The 20608-nt window shown below is 42.3% G+C and overlaps 3 protein-coding genes across 4 annotated transcripts; 1 reads left to right on the forward strand and 2 right to left on the reverse strand.

Moving 5' to 3' along the window:
* The first annotated feature begins 108 nt into the window (after positions 1 to 108).
* On the forward strand, positions 109 to 6490 carry LOC120420406 (medium-chain acyl-CoA ligase ACSF2, mitochondrial-like). Its single transcript, XM_052706890.1, has 7 exons — positions 109 to 120; positions 2729 to 3067; positions 3137 to 3345; positions 3404 to 4382; positions 5346 to 5474; positions 5533 to 6146; positions 6272 to 6490. Exons 1-7 carry the CDS (start codon positions 109 to 111, stop codon positions 6348 to 6350), a joined length of 2361 nt encoding a protein of 786 aa, XP_052562850.1. The 3' UTR covers positions 6351 to 6490.
* Positions 6491 to 6943: 453 nt separating this feature from the next.
* Positions 6944 to 9033, reverse strand: LOC120419959 (medium-chain acyl-CoA ligase ACSF2, mitochondrial-like). The gene is made up of 5 exons (XM_039582825.2): positions 8876 to 9033; positions 8658 to 8826; positions 8474 to 8602; positions 8183 to 8409; positions 6944 to 8123 (listed from the first exon to the last, which is right to left on the reverse strand). Exons 1-5 carry the CDS (start codon positions 8920 to 8922, stop codon positions 6959 to 6961), a joined length of 1737 nt encoding a protein of 578 aa, XP_039438759.1. The 5' UTR covers positions 8923 to 9033; the 3' UTR covers positions 6944 to 6958.
* A 114-nt stretch (positions 9034 to 9147) lies between these two features.
* LOC120419953 (medium-chain acyl-CoA ligase ACSF2, mitochondrial-like) lies at positions 9148 to 19433 on the reverse strand. Of its 2 annotated transcripts, none has more exons than XM_039583432.2 (6): positions 19188 to 19433; positions 13503 to 13725; positions 13192 to 13320; positions 10465 to 10694; positions 10047 to 10409; positions 9148 to 9992 (listed from the first exon to the last, which is right to left on the reverse strand). In XM_039583432.2, exons 1-6 carry the CDS (start codon positions 19274 to 19276, stop codon positions 9191 to 9193), a joined length of 1836 nt encoding a protein of 611 aa, XP_039439366.2. In that variant the 5' UTR covers positions 19277 to 19433; the 3' UTR covers positions 9148 to 9190. The 2 variants fall into 2 exon arrangements, with proteins under 2 accessions (XP_039439366.2, XP_039438750.1); XM_039582816.2 differs by lacking the exons at positions 9148 to 9992; positions 10047 to 10409 and adding exons at positions 11639 to 12001; positions 12064 to 12290 and having other exon boundaries at positions 10561 to 11584.
* Positions 19434 to 20608: the final 1175 nt, after the last annotated feature.

Genomic DNA, 20608 nt, shown 5'->3' on the forward strand with positions numbered 1-20608 from the left:
CTGATCCAGTGGGGTTTTTCGCAGGTCCAGCTGTTTTTGGCACTGGATTAGCGTTTTGTTTCGCTGACGTCTGGTTTTTTTTCGCAGTTATTGCCCATGTTCGCATAAATGTCCCACAAGGTAAAACAGCTAGATTTTCTGCTGTCATATATTTTTGCCAGTAATTAGCGAAAACAAACCAGTAGAACTAAGTTGAATTTGCTCAGCCACTGATTGCAGCAAAAAACTTCGCTGGTTCAGTGTAATTTTTCGCAAATATCAGCAAAATCAAACCAGGAAAATCCTTCTGCTGATTTGGCGATGGATCCCCTTTCCGTGTATGTACTGAAAAAAACTGAGCTTTTGTCGGATATTCAGGGACTTGTTTCGGTGGCCCAAGCAACACACTTTGTCAGATAAACATATTTCCTAACTGGTTGTATTACCAATCCGCCTCGTTACCACAACTTGTTCTACAACTCCTGTGAACTGGAAAAAGCGCACTTTTTTCTGTTGTATAACTTGCCAGAAAAAGATGCAAGTTATCAGAGTAAGTTGTACAAATGTATTTGACAACACTGTGCTATCTAACAAGAGATTCATCGAAAAAAAGGGGCGTGGTTTACGGCTGTGCTGTCAAATCAATGCGCAACTGGAAAGGAAAGTTAGATTGAAAACAGCTATCTAACCGTCGACTAACTTACATGTAAACAAACGTTTCTTATTAGAATTTCAATCAACGACGATGCTAATAAAAAAAGTACGCTTGTTTCTGCAAGTTTTATTTAAAATTATTCGAAATTGAATTTTGAAAAAAGGAAAATCAATCATGGCGCGCATGTGATTAGTGTGAAATTTCCTGCATGGCAAACTTTTGAATTTTCCTTTTTTGGTGAACTTCCTCTTTCCCAAGATTCGATCCGATGATTTCGACGAATTGTTGTTATTTCCACGGCAGGTCCAGGCGCGCTTCCACATCTCTCCACGGGGCTTCATAGTAAACAAGCTGGCCCAAGCGTCAATAAGAAGGCTGCTGTCTGTTTTGTTAGCTAAAGAACTTAACTCCAACGAAGGCAGTCATTGGAATTGAAGTTATATAAGTTTGTTTCAAATCACTTTTTATAACTCCACTATATAACTTTGTTATAACAAACCGTTTCAACTGTCATTTCGATTACCGTACCACGGAGTAATATTGAAAATCGGTATGATTTTGATTTGTTGTTTTCTCTATCATAAACTCTATAAGCTGATAATTTTTGTAGCATTTATCGGCGATATGTTCACAAATGAATCGGTCAACAATCAAAACTATTGCAATCTTCAATAAATAAACGTTATTGAAACTCTAAATTCCTCATGTACAAATTTACACCACCTAACAACACGCACTGTTAAGTTGAATATGTATGTTGAGCATCAGTTATATAATCTATTATCCGAGAACATTTGTGTAACAAAGCGAGAAAACCAAAGGTTATTTACATTTTTCAGAAGATGCCGTCACATGACAATGTTAGATAAGCAGTGAAACAAACAGTGCAATATTGTTTTTATTCAACAAACTGTTTTCGAGTAAAACATTGCAGATGAGGGAACATCTTGGCATATCAGCACTTTGACGTTCAATTACAGCTCATAAAAAGTGTTTTCAAGTGAAATAAAGTGATAAATTGCTCAATAGGAAGTGAGCAAGCAAGTTTCTATCAAAAGTGTTCCAAAATAAATTGTTTAAATAGTGAAAATCAGCAAATTGGATGGAGTTAGGAGCATGTGAAAATATTCCCTTTGTTGTGTGTTAAAGTTGGAAAAGAGTGAAGTTAACTGTGTTGTAACACTTGTGTGGCACAAATCTCAAAAGTTACATAAGTCAGTTATACAAGTAGTGAAACAAACTGTTATTTAACTAACGTTGAAATTTTTTCTCGTATGTTGATCAAAAACAGCTGTCTTACTATTATTCAACAGACGACAAATTATGAGTGCTACTTGGGGGGTGTACTCAACCCAAATCCCAGATAAGAGCTTTATTAGACGGTAACCCCTCAACATATTTTTTTTTTCAAATGTGTTTATTTTCAACATCACTGGCGTGTAGGCCAGATCATTGTGCAAGTTATGAAATTTATAACATTGAAGTTTTGATCACTCTGGAGCTCGGTACAGGTATTCAAAATTTGTTTTTTTTTTATTCGGATTTGGTCCTTTTTGCGTAGTTTGGTGACACCTGTAATTTTTGCTTGAGAGCATTCCTCTTTTTAAAATATTTGTACCAGCCTTACTTGTTTTTGGCAATTAATGAAGCATTTATAGCAGGCATTCTTTACTCAATTCAGGTCAAAATGCACTTACAGCGATCACCATGAAATTTCACTCTTATTGAAAGCACACTAGAGTGGTTCATAAGCCAAAAGGTAAAGTTTGTTATTGCAAAATTATGTTTAAATTGTTCTCAAATAGATTCTTGTTATTTAGAAAAATAAAAAAAAGGTTTTTTTAATCGACACCACCCTAAGGCACACTGAAAGTTGTTTTATTCTAATCAATTAATCAGATCGATGGTGTGCTAATTTATTTTCCCTGTCCATCTTCAGTCTTATGATTGTGCTCAGAGCTGCTAGTGCATTAGTACTTTTATAGCTGTATCATCTGCTTATTTTCATTTCTTTGTAACGTTAATTGTGATGCTGGGACAATTCTTTTTTAAACGGTATGTTAAAACACATTATCCAAACTACGAAATTAACAGTTCCTCACCACCAGGTTCTTCCAAACGGCTGTCCGATTTCGCCGCTACTTCTCAGACCAGAGCTATGTGCACTGCATCAGTCCAAGGCCGTTGCTGTACCGTACCATCGGTCAACACCTCCGACTGGCCGCCGAAAAGTATCCCAACCGGGAGGCCCTAGTGTCCTGCCATGAGGCCCGGCGGTTCACTTTCTCCGATGTGCTGGAAAGGGCAGATCGCTTGGCTGCGGGACTTCAACAGCTGGGGCTGAAAAGTGGGGATCGCGTTGGAATTTGGGCCCACAATAGTTCTACCAGCTATTTAACCAGTCTTGCGGTGGCCCGAGCCGGGATGATCTTGGTAAGTAGTTCAATAACCGTGGCTATTGAGGTATTCGTTATCAGCTATGATTGTTGTTGCTCGTTTAAGGTTGGAATCAATCCAGCGCTGAAGGCACGTGAGGTGCGGCATGTTTTGAAAACAGTTGACGCAAAGGCGTTGATCGCGGGAGATTCCTTCTTTGAAACGATCAAAGAGGTGGTACCGGAACTGTTGGCAAGTTCACCTGGATATGTGAAATCGGCACGGGTTCCCTCGCTGACGCTGGTGGTTGTAGATTCTGCAGGAGAACGATTTCCGTAAACCTAATTTTTAATCCGTTTGTAATCATTTTGATAGTGTCAATTTTTTTTCCAGGGGAACGTTCAACTTCCAAGAATTGTTTCAATTTTGTACCGAGCAAGACGTATCAAAGATCGAAGCTCTCCAATCATCAATATCTCCCGACAGTGGAGCCTGCTTGCTGTTCACATCCGGAACAACCGGAAAACCGAAAGCCGCACTTCTGTCGCACTTTTCGATGATCAACAACGCTGCTATCACGTCTTTTAGAAATGAACTGGACAGTACGGATCACCGGATTTGTGTACAGGTGTCGTTGTCGCATGCGTTCGGACTGATTGACGGGATTATTGGTTCGATGGACTACGGATCAACGATGGTACTACCGGGGACCACGTTCAATGCAGCCAATTCTGTGCAAGCGATCTTGCAAGAAAAGTGTACCGCAATCTACGGAACTCCCACGATGTACGTAGATCTACTGGAAGAGCTACGACGTCAAAACATCAGGTTGCCACCTGTTGAAGTGGCTGTCGTTGGAGGATCACCCTGTTCTGCTCAGCTCATGCTAGACATTCATCAACAGTTAGGAGTGAAACACGTTCGTTCCGGCTACGGTATGACAGAGCTAGCCAGTTGTTCCTTCAACAGCGATCGTGGAGATCCGGTCGAGGCAGCGTTAGACTCCGTGGGAAAGATCATCGATCACTGCGAAGCGAAGGTCGTAGATCAAAATGGACGCACGGTTCCGTTCGGAACTCCTGGAGAATTGTGGTTCCGGGGGTTTGGAACTATGTTGGGATTTTGGGGCGATGAAGCCAAGACAAAAGAGGTACTTGGGCAAGATGGGTGGTTCAAAACTGGAGATCAGTTTATCCTGCAGAAGAATGGCTACGGTAAGATCGTTGGAAGGATCAAGGACATAATCATACGAGGAGGCGATAATGTGTATCCAAAAGAGGTCGAAGATGTGCTAGACACACATCCGGGAATTTTAGAGTCATACTGCATCGGAGTTCCAGATGAACGGCTGGGCGAGCGTGTTTGTGCCTTTGTTAGAGTGGAGGACACAGCGGAGGGCCGCAAGCTGGATCTGGATGCAATCAAAATGTTTTGTCAGAGCAGAATAGCAAACTATAAAATTCCTGAGTTTTTACGTAAAGTAGAACAGTTTCCGAAGACGACTTCTGGGAAGGTTAAAAAGAATGAGCTGTTGGAAATGTTTGATAAGAAGATAGCTGAAAATAAAGAAGTTCAAAATTAATTATAATAATTATGATTTTCTTTTTTTGCAAAAGAAAGAAAAAGTAACTGAAGTGATCGCCAAGGGTTATCGCTTTGAACCGGTTGTTCATTCAAGAGTCATGATTTCATTACTTGGTTCATTATCATCACAGAGAGCGTCTGAAAAATTGAAGCCGCCAGTACAATTAATGCCTTGACTAAATTAGTTGTTATTTCGCATCGTTACTGCTGGTTGACTTACATTATTTGTTCTCAACATGTATCGAGTCGTGAGTGGAAATATGATCAAAGTTAAACATGTGTGTACACGCAGGTAAATAAATATTGCGAGTTGCGTGCTGAGTTCAAAGGTGACATCGCAAATTGCCGAAATGATAATCCAATAGACTGTTATCTCAGTGAATGGCCTTTAGGCAATAAGCATTATCAAGTGCTTTGAATTCATCTAACAATTCTAACCAACAAGTCTAATTTGCTGGAATTCCATTAGATTCTTTCACAACTCGTTGAATATACGCAAATCAATCGGAACTTCGTTCGTCCAACCGCGTGAAAGTGAGCAAAGCTATGTGCAGCACACTCTGGGAGGACCCTTGATGTACAGAAATTTGGGTCAGCAGCTGCGTCTGACTACAGAACAGTTTCCAAACCAGGAAGCCATCGTGTCGTGCTACGAAGGCAAGCGGCTCACGTACAGCGATGTTCTGGAGAAAGTATTGTTGATCGAGAGAAAAAGAGTTCATGAAACTACTTTCAGATTACTTTTTTTGAGGTTGACCGCATGGCAGCGGCGTTTCATCAACTTGGCCTTGAGAAGGGTGATCGCGTTGGGATTTGGGCACCAAATGGAGTGGCCTACTATTTGACGATTCTCGCTGCGGCACGAGCTGGGCTGATTTCGGTATTTTTTTGTTGTTCTAGTTTTGACTTGGGAATTGCTAATTTTGGTTTTTGAATAGGTCGGCTTCAATCCAGCACTTCAAAAACGTGAGCTAGAGTATGCCCTAAACAAAGTTGAACTCAAAGCTCTTGTAGCGGTAGAAGGTTTCCGATCTCAAAATTTCATAACGATGCTGCACGAACTGTTACCCGAGCTGGAAGGAAGCTCCCTCGGGAATTTGAACTCAAATCGAGTGAAATCCCTAAAATCAGTGATCATCGCCTCCGAAAAGAGCTACAGTGGGACTATCTCAATGTCGGACCTGATCAAGCTACCCACCGAGCAAGGTATCTCAAACATCGAATCGTCCCAACGGACTATCAATCCGGACAGTGGGGCTTGTCTTCTGTTCACTTCCGGTACTACCGGCCAACCAAAGGCCGCCCTGCTGTCTCACTTTGGTTTGCTGAACAATGCAGCTCAGGGATCGTACCGGATGGGGTTCGATCGTAACCAGCAGCGGATTTGTCTCACGGTACCCATGTTCCACGTGTTTGGACTGACTTTTGGGGCCGCTGCTTCCCTGACCTACGGTTCTACGCTAGTAGTTCCGGGAGTGGCATTTAACGCCGGTGAAACGTTGCAGGCAATTATTAAAGAGAAATGTAGAACGGTGTACGGAACACCCACAATGTACGTGGATATGCTGAACGAGCTACGTAAAGGTTCAATAAGCCTACCACTTTTGGATGTGGCCACAATCGGAGCATCTCCGTGTTCACCAGAGCTACTGGCAAATATTCAGAATGAGTTGGCAGTGAAACGGATTGTCATCGCATACGGGATGACGGAAACGGCGGGAACGATCTTCATGAGCGATCGCGAGGATGGTACTGATATTGCTATGGGTTCGGTTGGTCGGTTGAACGATCATTACGAGGCAAAAGTGGTTGATTGGAACGGGGACACCGTTCCGTTCGGGATGGCTGGTGAACTCTGTGTGAGAGGTTACGGAACCATGCTGGGATTTTGGGGTGACGAAGGCAAGACGAAGGAAGTGTTGGATCACGATCGTTGGTATAAGACTGGCGACCAGTTTGTACTACGACCGGATGGGTACGGCAATGTGGTTGGTCGTTTGAAAGAGGTCATCATTCGAGGGGGAGAAAACATCTATCCACGGGAGATTGAAGATTTGCTGAACACCCATCCAGACATCATTGAATCATACTGCATTGGAGTTCCGGATGAGCGACTTGGGGAGGAGGTTTGCGCTTATGTCAGGGTTAAGGACTCTGCGAGCAATACAGAGCTGAGTGTGGATGCAGTTAAACAGTTCTGCAAAGAAAAAATAGCCCATTTTAAGGTTCCAAAGCACTTACGTGTGGTCGATCAGTTCCCGAAAACAGCTTCTGGAAAGATTCAAAAGTTTCAACTGCTAGCAATGTATAACAAAGAAAATAAATAAATTCAAAATTATGTGTGTTATTTAATTTATCCCATATTCAGTCTTTATTGCCCAAAAACGATTCCAACAACTTGAACTTTTGTATTTTTCCCGAAGTCGTTCTGGGCAGCTGCTCCACTACCCTCACATATCTCGGCACCTTAAAGTGTGCAATCTTCCCATGGCAGAAATCCTTCAGCTCAGCACGGTCCATGGTCTGGGACGAATCTCGCAACCTCACGAACGCGCAAATCTCTTCGCCCATCCGTTCGTCCGGAACGCCAACACAGTGCGTCTCGAGAATCTTCGGGTGCGAGTTGAGAAAATCTTCAATCTCCTTCGGGTAGATGTTCTCGCCACCTCGGATAACCATTTCTTTGATCCTACCCACGATCTTCCCATAACCGTCTTCCCGCAGCACAAACTGATCGCCAGTCTTGAGCCAGTTGTCTTCGGCGAACGTGTCCTTCGTCTTGGCTTCATCTCCCCAGTAACCAAGCATGTTTCCATAGCCACGCATCCAAAGTTCTCCGGGTGTTCCGTACGGGACCATATTTCCTTCGGAATCAACCACCTTAGCTTCCCAGTGATCTCCCAGATGTCCCACCGTGGTAAGAATGTTCTCCTCGGAATCAATAGGAAGCGTTTGGAAGCAAACGGCGGTGGTTTCCGTCAAACCGTAGATCGTTTTGACCTGCTTCACGCCGAGAACGTCCCGGATGTCCAGAAAGAGCTTTGGAGCGCAGGGTGCACCTCCCGTAACTGCTACGTCGATAGGAGGCAGCTTCGCTCCCGATTCCCGAACTTTGTTGACGAGATCTACGTACATGGTGGGCGTTCCGTAGATTACGTTGCACTTTTCTTTGATGATGGCCTGTACCGATTCCTCGGCTTTAAAGCCCGGTCCAGGTAGCACCAAGGTACAGCCGTAACCTGCTGCAGTCGTGATTCCTACTACCATGCCGAAAACGTGGAAGAACGGATTCTGAACGCATATTCGATGCTTTCGGTTTTCTTCGAATCCGTTTCGAACACCAACGGTAAGAGCATTGTTGACAAAGTTGTAGTGCGATAGAAGCGCTGCTTTCGGTTGCCCGGTGGTTCCCGATGTAAACTGGAGGTTTACCCCACTGTCAGGTGAGATCGATGATTGAAGCGAGGAAATCTTGGCTTGTTCTTGTTTGGGGGCGATCTTGAGCAGATCCTGGTATCCGATCGTTCCTCTGGAAAGAATGCTTTCGTTAGAGCGTGTTGACTAATTAGAAGAAAAATTCCACGTTACGGAAGTGCACGTTTATCGTCGACATCTATGATCACCGTACTAAGCGACGGCACGGCGGAACTTTTCAGTTTTTCGGGATGAGAAGTTAGTAGTTCTGGAACTACTTTGCAGATCATTCCATAGAAACTGCGACTTCGGTAGCGCTCTGGAGCGATAAGTGCCTTGATGCCAACCTTGTTGAGTGCGTACTGCAGCTCCGGTACTTGATAGGCTGGATTGATACCGACCTTTTGAAGTATTTGTTTACTTTAGAACTACTTGTGAATTTGAATGTCATCATCATCTACATACCGATATCATACCAGCACGCGCCACAGCCAGCGTTGACAGGTAGAACAGCGCTCCGTTGGGTGCCCAAATCCCTACACGATCACCTTTAGATAATCCCAGCTGGAACAACGAAGCTGCCATACGGTCAACCTAAACGTAAATTCTTGTTTTTAATCTGAAATCGATACTGTTTACATTCCAATACCTTATCAAGCACCGTGGAGTACGTTAACCGCTTCGCTTCATGCAGCGAAACTAGTGCTTCCCGATTGGGAAATGTCTCTGCGGCTAGTTCGAGGTGTTGGCCCAAATTACGGCGAACCAGCGGATACTTTCCCTCGCATCGGTGATAGCTGAGACCTGCGGACGCGTAACTGGGATCAACAGATTAACATAAAAGGCGATAATTAGATGCTCAATTACCTGCGACCTGTAATGACTTTGAGTTTAATGCGCCGTAATAGCAGCATGTTGATTGACTCAATTATAAGCGTTGGCGGAGCTGTTGTGTTCTCTGGGAGAGCTGACTTGAACGCTCAGCGGTAGATTGAAGACTGATACAGGGTTCGGCTCAGCTGTTCCACATTCACCGTACTTGATGGAGAGTAGACTGTTATCACTCTCTCGTAGTTTGTTTGATTGTAAACAACTGAAGTTGTAAAACAGAGATAATTCGGACTAATTCATCTAAAAGAATAAATTACACAATGTTTGGTCTGAACATGGCTTTTTATTGTATCATTTAGAACATTCTTTGGCAAACATTTGCTGAAGTAAAAACTTCTGAACCTTTCCAGAATTTGTTTTCGGAAATTGCTGGACTATTCTAAGATATCTGGGAATCTTGAAGTGAGCTATTTTCCCCTTACAATAATCACGAATCTCCGACAGATCCAATTGTTCCTTGCCGTCTTTCAACCTAACATACGCACACACCTCTTCTCCCATGCGTTCATCCGGAACCGCTATACAATGTGTCTCCAGTATCTTTGGATGGGCGTTGAGGAAATCTTCAATTTCCTTCGGGAAAATGTTCTCTCCACCTCGTATGATGACCTCCTTGATCCGTCCAACGATCTTCCCGTACCCGTCCGCGCGCAGCACAAACTGATCCCCAGTTCTAAGCCACTTGTCCACGTCGATGGTTTCCTTCGTCTTCTTCGGATCATTCCAGTAGCCCAGCATAGTCCCGTACCCACGAACCCACAGCTCGCCGGGCGTTCCAAAGGGCACCGTGTTCCCAGCACTGTCCACAACCTTAGCCTCGTAGTGGTCAGTAACGTGTCCAACCGTGTTGAGCAGCTCATCTCCATCGTCGTTGAACAGTGACTGATACAAAATGGCGGAAGCTTCCGTCATGCCGAAGACAGTTTTGGGTTTACGGACACGCAGCACGTCTCGGATGTCCTGGAATAGTTTGGGCGAACAGGATGCTCCACCGGTGACGGCTTGCGCCACCACGGGCATCTGGAAATTGGTCTCCCGAACCGCTTTGATCAGGTCGACGTACATGGTCGGGGTGCCGTAGATCGTTGTACATCTGGAAGAAAGGGTCTTAGAATCATTGCTATCAGATAGCTTAAGGGACTCTTACTTCTCCTTCACAATAGCCTCCAGCGATTGCAGCGGGTTGTAGCCGGAATCCGGTAGGACTAGGGTAGTCCCATGGGTCAGCGCGGCCATGATACCGACCACTATGGCGTACGCGTGGAACAACGGTACCTGGAGACAAATCCGATGCAGGCTACGATCAAACTCGTTGCGCACGGCGATGTGAATACCGTTGTTGACGAATCCGTAATGATGCATGTAGGCCGCCTTCGGTTGTCCGGTAGTACCCGAAGTGAACTGCAGATTAACTCCCGAGTCCGGTGAAATTTCTGACTGAAGAGATTCAATAGTAGCGGCTTGTTGAGGGGTTGATAGCGTGAGCAGGTCTCGGAATGAGAAGGTACCACTGGGTGAAAAGATACCCTGTTAGAAAGGCAACTTGAGAATAAAGATAGACTTACGGAAGAGATCCGGAAGATCGTTCGTTATCGATGATGACAGTTTTAAGAGTTGGTACTTTCGAGCTATTCAGGGAATTCTTTGGACTGTTGGCCAGCTCTGGAATAATCTTGGTAAGCGTTTCGTAGTAGTTGTGATTCCGGTGACTCTCCGCAGCAATAAGCGCATTGACTCCCACCTTGTTCAAGGAGTACTCTACCTCGGGTGCTTGGAAGGCCGGATTGATGCCAACCTGGAAAGGATGTTAGATATTTGTATTGATGTAAACGCAATAAGAATTAAGTCTTCAAATAAAGTATTCAAACAATTCCAGTCACATTCATTTATTAATTCTCAGCCTTAAAACGTTCGACAAGTTTGAACTTCTGAATCTTTCCGGACACCGTCTTCGGGAACTCGTCCACTATCCGTAGATACTTGGGAATTTTAAAGTGTGAGATTTTCCCCTTGCAGAACTGCTTCATTTCCGCGTGTTCCAACGATTGACCTTCGTCCTTCAGTCGCACGTACGCACAGAGCTCTTCTCCCATCCGCTCGTCCGGAACCCCGATGCAGTGCGTCTCCAGAATCTTTGGATGCGTGTTCAGAAAGTCTTCCAGCTCTTTCGGGTAGATGTTCTCCCCTCCGCGGATGACCATTTCCTTCATGCGACCGACAATCTTCCCATAGCCGTCCGGCCGCAGCTCGAATTGATCCCCAGTCTTGAGCCACTTGTCCACGTCGATGGTTTCCTTGGTCTTCTGAGGATCACCCCAGTACCCGAGCATGGTTCCGTAGCCACGAACCCACAGCTCTCCGGGAGCTCCCATCGGGACTGTATTTCCATTCGCGTCCACCACCTTCGCTTCGTAGTGATCGTGCAGGTGACCAACGGTCTGTAAAACCTTATCCTTGGATTCGTTGAACAACGATTGGAACAGCACGGCCGATGCTTCCGTCATACCGAAGACAGTTTTCACCTGTCGAACTCCCAACACCTCCTGGATGTCTTCGAAAAGCTTTGGCGAGCAGATCGCCCCACCCGTGACGGCCAGATCAATCGGAGGTAGCTTGATGTTCGCTTCCCGGACTCTTCGCACCAAGTCGACGTACATGGTTGGTGTTCCGTAGATAACAGTGCATCTGCAAAGATTATTGATTAGCAACTTCTTTAGACGAACCCAACCCAACACTAACTTCTCTTTATCGATTGCCTCCAACGACTCGGCCACTTTGAACCCCGGTCCCGGAAGCACCAGCGTAGTACCGTAACTCATCGCGGCCACAATACCGATGACCATTCCGAACACGTGGAAAAAGGGCGTCTGAACACAGATGCGGTGATCTTTGAGGTTGAACTCGTTCCGGAACCCGATGTGGATGCCGTTGTTGACGAAGCCGTAATGGGACATGAGGGCAGCCTTAGGTTGGCCGGTCGTTCCGGACGTGAACTGAATGTTGACTCCACTATCGGGGGAGATTTGCGACTGCAGGGACTCAATTTTGGACTGATCCTCGGAAGAGGATAGCGTGAACAGGTCCTGGTATTGAACGGTTCCTCTGCAATTAAATTCAGTAAACTACTTTTCAAAAAAAAAAAAAGCTCCGATTCAACGACTTACGGTAGCTTCCCACCCGACTCACTATCAACGATAATCGCAGACAGCGAGGGCAGTTTGGAGCTTTGAAGTTCACCTGGTTTGGATGTGGCCAGTTCAGGGGCCAGTTGGGCCAGCATTTCGTAGTATCTTTGCGATAGGTAACGCTCGGGGATGTAAATTGCTTTGACGCCCACCTTTTTGATGGCGTACTCAATTTCCGGAATTTGGTACGCTGGGTTGATGACGACCTGTGGTTGTTGGGTGGTGGGTTTTGGTTTAACGGTTGAAAGAGTGAAGAAACCAGAAAAGAAGACTTCTAGGTACGTACATGCCATGCTACAGGAAGCGAGAACACTTGACTTGACAGTTCATGCAGATGAGTTGTTTTACAGGAGCAACAGAAATAGCTGAATATTTTTAAGAAATGGTTATGAAATAAGCGAAAATACAAAGACCTCAGCAAAAATTCAGAGAACAGGTTTTTAATGGAGCATTTTGTGTTGTAGATTGAAGATTTGAAGATGTTATTGAAAGATTCAAAGAAAATTTTTTTAGTAATCTATGGAGAGATCTTTTTAAGAAAACCTACAGATAAAAATCGTGAGTTTCGTTTTTTGCAATATCCAACATTCGCACCAAATTTGAACATGATTTCGAGTGCTAATACGTTCGAGGTGAAATGGTGAAATAAATTTCTAGACTTTTTTTTATCAGGTCCTATAAACATATGAAACACAATATCTTATATGACCATTTAAAAAAACTCGAGATTTGTAGTTTCTGCATTTTATGTCGACATGTTTAACAGATATGCTAGCAGTTTTCCAATGCAAACTTTGTTTTTCAACAGTAAATTACCTCAATTAACATTTCAGAACACGTTTGTGCATAATTTCGTTACAGACAAAATTTTTAGATTTTATGGATCAATCACATCGAAAGAGACGATATTATTTGCTCCGTAAAATGCCCTAATTGTATTGACACAGCAATTAAGCAACAACTAATAAACCATAAAAAGAACCCAAACCAGATCAAGGACGACAGAGAGAGCGAAAAAAAGTTCTTACAGTACATCCCAGCAGAATACTGACTCCAATCACCACTATAAAAACAAACGTATTTTAAACAGACTAGAGTATGCCATACCGAAATCATCCCGGCACGCGCGGCCGCCAGCGTCGACAGGTAGAACTGGGTTCCGTTGGGCGCCCAAATTCCGACGCGATCGCCCTTCTCAAGGCCCAGCTGATAGAAGGACGCAGCGATGCGATCTACCTGTGGAAAAACACACAAAAAGACGACAAAAGGACACCACACTCCAATTAGTTGGGCTGGCCGGCGCCGGAAATCTCATTAGACGAGACAAACGGGATTACGAGGCTGGCGCCGACCCTATAGGGGAACACTCCTCGTCTATAATCCCATTTGGCTTCCTATTGAGTGCCTAATTTGACTACCTTTTCCAGCACGTCCGAGTAGGTGAGCCGTTGGGCCTGGTGACAGGACACGATCGCCTCGTTGTTGGGATACTTTTCGGCGGCCAGGCGGAGGTGCTGACCCACGTTCCGGTACACCAGCGGTTCCTTGCCGATGTGGTGGATGTAGCTTTGGGACTGCTCCTGCGCGAGGCCGGAGGACGTGGCGCCAGCGCAGCTGAGGGGCTTTGAGGAGTGATAAAATCTATAATTGAGGTGAAAAGGGGCAGGAAACTTGTTTAAATGACACTATACGACCAAAATAAATTGAAGATATTCGTCAAGAGTTCAGATGGTTTCGGGCATATCTAATAGTATTGGTAGAATGCAGTGCTACCAAAAACGTGTACATTTTATTTATTAATTCGTTTTAATCTAAGCGCCAGCAATAACGCTGGGATGATAACGTTACAGGTCTGAGAGATAATGTTATGATCGATAGTATAACCAAACAATAATCTAAGTGCCTGGATATATTTTGTTTGCTGAAGTCGCCACAAATGTGTATAGGTATTGATATTAACGATTGATATTAATCAACAAATTGTCTGATCTAGTTTATAAATAAAAGCCATCGAAATTTTCTCAGATTTGAGTATCAGCGTTGATTCCGTTTGAAAAAAAAATTGCATGGGATTTGATAAATTTTGTATATCAAATAAAAAAAAAATCACAGTTAGATTGAAAAAATTAGATGAAGTTGGGTACAAGGAAAAAAAAAATCATGGTAATATTATATCTGGGAAGGGGTACATCTTTTATGTCAGAAAAACAGGTGTAATTTTACCTCTGGAAATGTGTAATTTTAACACTTTTCTGGTGTACCCAAGTAACCAGAAGCACTAAATCAAAACTCTAAATCCACTCTAAATAAACTTTCCCGATGCTATGACACTTTAAATAGCCTTTCCCAATGTTTCGAAACATTTATAGTTTGAAACATTATTACCTACTGTATAATGACATATAGAACAGCCAATTAAAGTTTCAAAGCATTTAGCTCAATAATGTTTCGAAGCATTAATGGTAAGCTTTATATATCAATGTAAAGTGAGCTTTTAAAGTTACATCACACTTTGACATTTCTTCAAATGTTTCAAAACACTAACTCAACATTAGTGAGGGCAAAGAAAGTTTGGCAGTATTTGGTGGTATTTTTGTTGATGCAGGAAAAATCGTTTGGAGGAGGTCCAGGTTTTGCTCGGACGAGATCGTGTTCGGAGTGGCATACGTCTACGCCAGCTTCAACGATACCTTCGTCCACGTTACGGATCTTTTGGGCAAGCAACTATCTGGCGGGGCACCGGTGGCATGAAGGTCAAGGCTGATCGTGACGAGGCTCGCCCTACGCTGCTATGTGGCCGCTTTGTACGTCGGCGGAAAGTGCAAGTCCCTCGGAATCACCGCGCTGCACATGAAGCTGCGTGCCGCCGGCGAAAACTGCACCAAGACCCCGGGACCGGGTGCGCAATCAGCGCTCCGTGCCCTGGCCCGTTCGTCGATGAATATTGTGAAGATTGACAATATTTTGTAAAGGTTTGAAGTGTATTGATTAATAAATACTTTGTTTCAACCTGTCTAGTGTATTCTTTTTTCATGCAACTAACTGAAGGAAGACTCTATCGACAAGAATCATACGTGTAAACATATTTCAGGACGGACGAGACGGTTGGCGCAGGGCATCTAGGTGGAACATCTCAGAACATCAAATCAACACGCAGTTTAGAATCTCGAATGAAGCACAACACAGCAAAAAAACACAAACAAGCTTTCAAAAACCGTCATCCCAGCGTGAAAAGCACTCTCCCAAGAGAGAGAGAGAGCTGCGCGCAAAGCTTTTTTTTCTATTTCAAGTACTGTCGGTAAGGTAGTATTTTGACGTTTTACCGCGGTATAACTTTATATCAACTCTACCCGTCGCCACTCAATTTTACCTCCATGCGTATAAAGTGAATATAAAGTTTTGAGACTCTGTATGCATACTTTATATGTTGATATAGAGGGGATTTAAAGCTACCATATACAGTCCCACGGTTACTTGGGTAATGCCACTTTTTCAGTCTAAATTGAGGTAAAATTACATCATAAAAGAGGTACATTATTTTTTACTGTGTACAATTCAACATAAACCAAAATACACTAAAAGAAATCTTAATCTGAGCATGTTTTATGGCTCCATCAAATGCTGACCCGATAGCTCGTAGCATCAGCTGCTCGTTGATAAACATGCCTCATCATGGTGGAACGAGTTTTCTTTTGTGCTGTGGATTCTTCAAGATTCTGACACGAGTCAAATTTCGGAACTGGTTCTAACTGGTTTGGGCTTAATTTTATTCGAAAATGCAAATCAGTACCAGGCTTTAAATCTAAACAAAAAATGTTGGATTGATTCACTTACAGTAATTTTGATGTCTTTCTTACACGTCCTGTTGAAATTTATTGTTTTTTTTCTGAACAGTTGTATACATTGGTAGAACCACTGATATTTGATCAAATCGACTCTAAAATTTCAAATAGTATCTTAAACCTAGGCTTCGTATGATATAACACTATTTTTAAAAGTAATAGTAATTTTATTTTACTACGATGTCTTGTTAGTTAGACTTTTTATCAGGGCAGGGAAAGTAAGTATCAAAATATTCTGAACTCCTCATTGAAATTATTTAGTAAATTATAGGTTTTGCGTAATGAGAAACGCAAATCAAGGTATCATTTTCTTGAGCATCATCCACAAATTACGTAGGATTTATATCAATGATTTAAGCAGAAAAAAAAATCGGAAAATTCAAAAAAATGTAAAAAATGGCAAATTGTCAAGTGTGAGTTCTAATTTAAAATGATGGCAAACAACTTTGTTGAAGATTGCAAAACAATCCGAGTTAACCCTGTCGAGCTATTAACGATTTAAAGAAGACGTTTTTATATGAAACAATTTTTTTACCAACTTCAACGATAAAAAGCGACCCTTAACCCTCAAAATTTACAAAGTTTCTTATTTTTGCCTAAGGAATCGAATCAAGGGTCACCCTTATGGTCACCAAATTTTCTTCATGTTTTTTTCGTAATACCAATGTGTCAACCCTTTAGAAAACCCCCGAATATCATATAAATGTAGTTTGAAGTGTCATGGGGCTGCTCTACAGAGCACTTGGAAAATAAAATGCCGTGAGGACCACTGTACAAGAGTAAGCTCTCAATCTTCAAATAGTTGATTGCACAAACTTCAAAGGGCAGCGTAATTAGTCACGCGGAAAGGTTTTGTGCATTTCGGGACGGTTCTAATTTATCTCACATGTCAAGCAAATTGCTACTAGCGAGTTCGACATTGATCATGTAGGTAATCAGGCTATAATTGCAATCAGGCGCTTAAACCAGTTTGCAAGTATCATTTGTCCTTAGAACACTGTTTTAATTATAAGGCACATTGTCAGGTAAATTACACCACTATTTCATAAAGTCTCAAAACGATTTATCTAACACCATACTAAATCTTATTGGATTTACTCAATGGTCAACGAATCTGAAATTAAATTTTCACATCCAAATCACTGGTACTGTGCCACGCAGTAAATTAGATAAGTTTCTGCTGTTGGATTTTGATCACGATACCTTAAGGGTAGAGTGTCCCGTTAGAGACGAGGGTGGTACGGGTTCGAATCCCGTCCTAACTTTGTCCTAACAGTTGTCGTTTTTTCGAATATCGTTCTTCACAAATTTAAATCATGCAATTTATTTAAATCACGCTGTCGCATAATGCCAACTTCCATTATTGCCATGATTTTTCGTTCAAAGATATTAATTTTGCGTCGCTATCAATATTTTGACAAAATTCCTTCTACAAGTTGTCAAGAATAGTGCCCTACACATGCTGATTCTTTCTGGTAACGATTATCTCATTCCTTGCAAAGTAATGGAAATCGTCATTAATTAATAGTTGATTGCACAAACTTCAAAGGGCAGCGTAATTAGTCACGCGGAAAGGTTTTGTGCATTTCGGGACGGTTCTAATTTATCTCACATGTCAAGCAAATTGCTACTAGCGAGTTCGACATTGATCATGTAGGTAATCAGGCTATAATTGCAATCAGGCGCTTAAACCAGTTTGCAAGTATCATTTGTCCTTAGAACACTGTTTTAATTATAAGGCACATTGTCAGGTAAATTACACCACTATTTCATAAAGTCTCAAAACGATTTATCTAACACCATACTAAATCTTATTGGATTTACTCAATGGTCAACGAATCTGAAATTAAATTTTCACATCCAAATCACTGGTACTGTGCCACGCAGTAAATTAGATAAGTTTCTGCTGTTGGATTTTGATCACGATACCTTAAGGGTAGAGTGTCCCGTTAGAGACGAGGGTGGTACGGGTTCGAATCCCGTCCTAACTTTGTCCTAACAGTTGTCGTTTTTTCGAATATCGTTCTTCACAAATTTAAATCATGCAATTTATTTAAATCACGCTGTCGCATAATGCCAACTTCCATTATTGCCATGATTTTTCGTTCAAAGATATTAATTTTGCGTCGCTATCAATATTTTGACAAAATTCCTTCTACAAGTTGTCAAGAATAGTGCCCTACACATGCTGATTCTTTCTGGTAACGATTATCTCATTCCTTGCAAAGTAATGGAAATCGTCATTAATTAATAGTTGATTGCACAAACTTCAAAGGGCAGCGTAATTAGTCACGCGGAAAGGTTTTGTGCATTTCGGGACGGTTCTAATTTATCTCACATGTCAAGCAAATTGCTACTAGCGAGTTCGACATTGATCATGTAGGTAATCAGGCTATAATTGCAATCAGGCGCTTAAACCAGTTTGCAAGTATCATTTGTCCTTAGAACACTGTTTTAATTATAAGGCACATTGTCAGGTAAATTACACCACTATTTCATAAAGTCTCAAAACGATTTATCTAACACCATACTAAATCTTATTGGATTTACTCAATGGTCAACGAATCTGAAATTAAATTTTCACATCCAAATCACTGGTACTGTGCCACGCAGTAAATTAGATAAGTTTCTGCTGTTGGATTTTGATCACGATACCTTAAGGGTAGAGTGTCCCGTTAGAGACGAGGGTGGTACGGGTTCGAATCCCGTCCTAACTTTGTCCTAACAGTTGTCGTTTTTTCGAATATCGTTCTTCACAAATTTAAATCATGCAATTTATTTAAATCACGCTGTCGCATAATGCCAACTTCCATTATTGCCATGATTTTTCGTTCAAAGATATTAATTTTGCGTCGCTATCAATATTTTGACAAAATTCCTTCTACAAGTTGTCAAGAATAGTGCCCTACACATGCTGATTCTTTCTGGTAACGATTATCTCATTCCTTGCAAAGTAATGGAAATCGTCATTAATCAATGATTGTCAACTAGGACGTCAATGATTATACCACAAAATTATATAAATTTTGAAACGCATTTCACTTAGACCAAAAATTCTTTCAGTAACTTCAAGAAGGCAACAACCGGCACATGCTGATTCATTTTGGTGTAGAAATTCGTTGAATTGAATTCAATACAGAGAATTTCAGAATTTCAATTTTCTTCGAAAATGATCAACGGCACCTTAATGTTATCAGAAATCATCCGAAATAATGTATTATATAATCTTGTTGTTAATGGCTGATATATCACGTATTTTACCTCGGGGTAATTAGGGACGCGTATTTTTGTGATATCACATGGGTTTTATCCTTTACGCGGGTAATTGCACGACAACTAATGAAATTCATTTTATTGCGTTTCACTTGAACTTAACCGACTTGAAGTAAGGTAAAAGACAAGAAATTCAAATTAATTCAACCACAAAATCAAAGCTTATCAAAGCCAAAACGTTCTGTTTTGAGCGACAACTCGCCAAAGACTGACGACGACTGGCGGGCTGAGTCGAATCAAACGCAACCGGCTCAAGTTCAGCTTGTAAACAGAATAAATTCCCACACAACCACAACCCCGCGGATGAGTTAGTTTGAGTAGCAGCGAGTGAGGGCTCGCCTTGGCTTCATTCACCGACTGATAGGGCGTCCCCGACAGGTAAGTGTGTGGTGCGGTGACCATATGAGTGTGAAAAAAGGGAATAGAATGCGTTTATGAATATGAATGAATTGCTCGGCGTTAGTTTGCGGCAAACGTCATCGTCATGATTGCAGCGTTATTACCTATACACAGTGTGCGTTTTGTGGTTTGCATTGAAATGACAGACAGACATCTTAAAAATCACAAGCCGCAGACAGATAGTACAATAACGAGAGCAACTGAAAAGTTGATCGCTTTAAAGGCGTTCTCGATTGCGAGATTCCTACTCGAAACTAGGTGTCGGAAGCTTGAAACGCTGAGACAATCCAAACCCTTTTTTTACACCTAAGCTCCCATTAACCCTGGGATTCGGAATGACGACCTTTGGATTGTGAGGCCAACTGCCGAGACAGGACCTGGACGACCTAACTTCTAGGTTTAACCGGGGCCAACATTTACTTCCCCGTCCGACAGAAGGCGTGATCAGACAAATATCGTCTCGAAAAATGCCACAGGGACCGTCATGAGATTGAATCCAGACCAACTGGGGTGAGAGGCAGCCACACTTACCACTACACCACCGGACCCTGCAATTGAGCAATTGAGTGGTTGATTTTTTTTAAATCGCTTGACAAAAATGAATTAAATAGTTTTTAACTGAAAGACCAGAAAAGTTTATTTTGAAACTCATTCCAGCAAAACCTAACAAACTTAGGTCACGTATAGGATTCAGAAACTATACATTAAGGGGTTACATACATATAGAAAATCCCAAAATTTCATATTACAGAAAATTTATTAGATCAACTGAAAAGATGATATTCAATAACTCCTGAAAGTTTCATGAAGATATTTTATGATTAAAGTAAGTTACAGACGATTTTATCTGAAAATTTTGCCATGCGCAAAGCGAACTGTCAAACTTTGCGACCATTTTTCTCTGAACACCGAGTTGATTTACGGGTGCCACGATATCTCGAGATGTGATAGACCAAATTAGCTGATATTTGGGGTGAAGACTCGCAAGACATGTCCCGTGTGCATGACGA

The sequence above is a fragment of the Culex pipiens genome, chromosome 2 (genome assembly GCF_016801865.2).
Source record: "Culex pipiens pallens isolate TS chromosome 2, TS_CPP_V2, whole genome shotgun sequence".
Classification (NCBI taxonomy): Eukaryota; Metazoa; Arthropoda; class Insecta; order Diptera; family Culicidae; genus Culex; species Culex pipiens.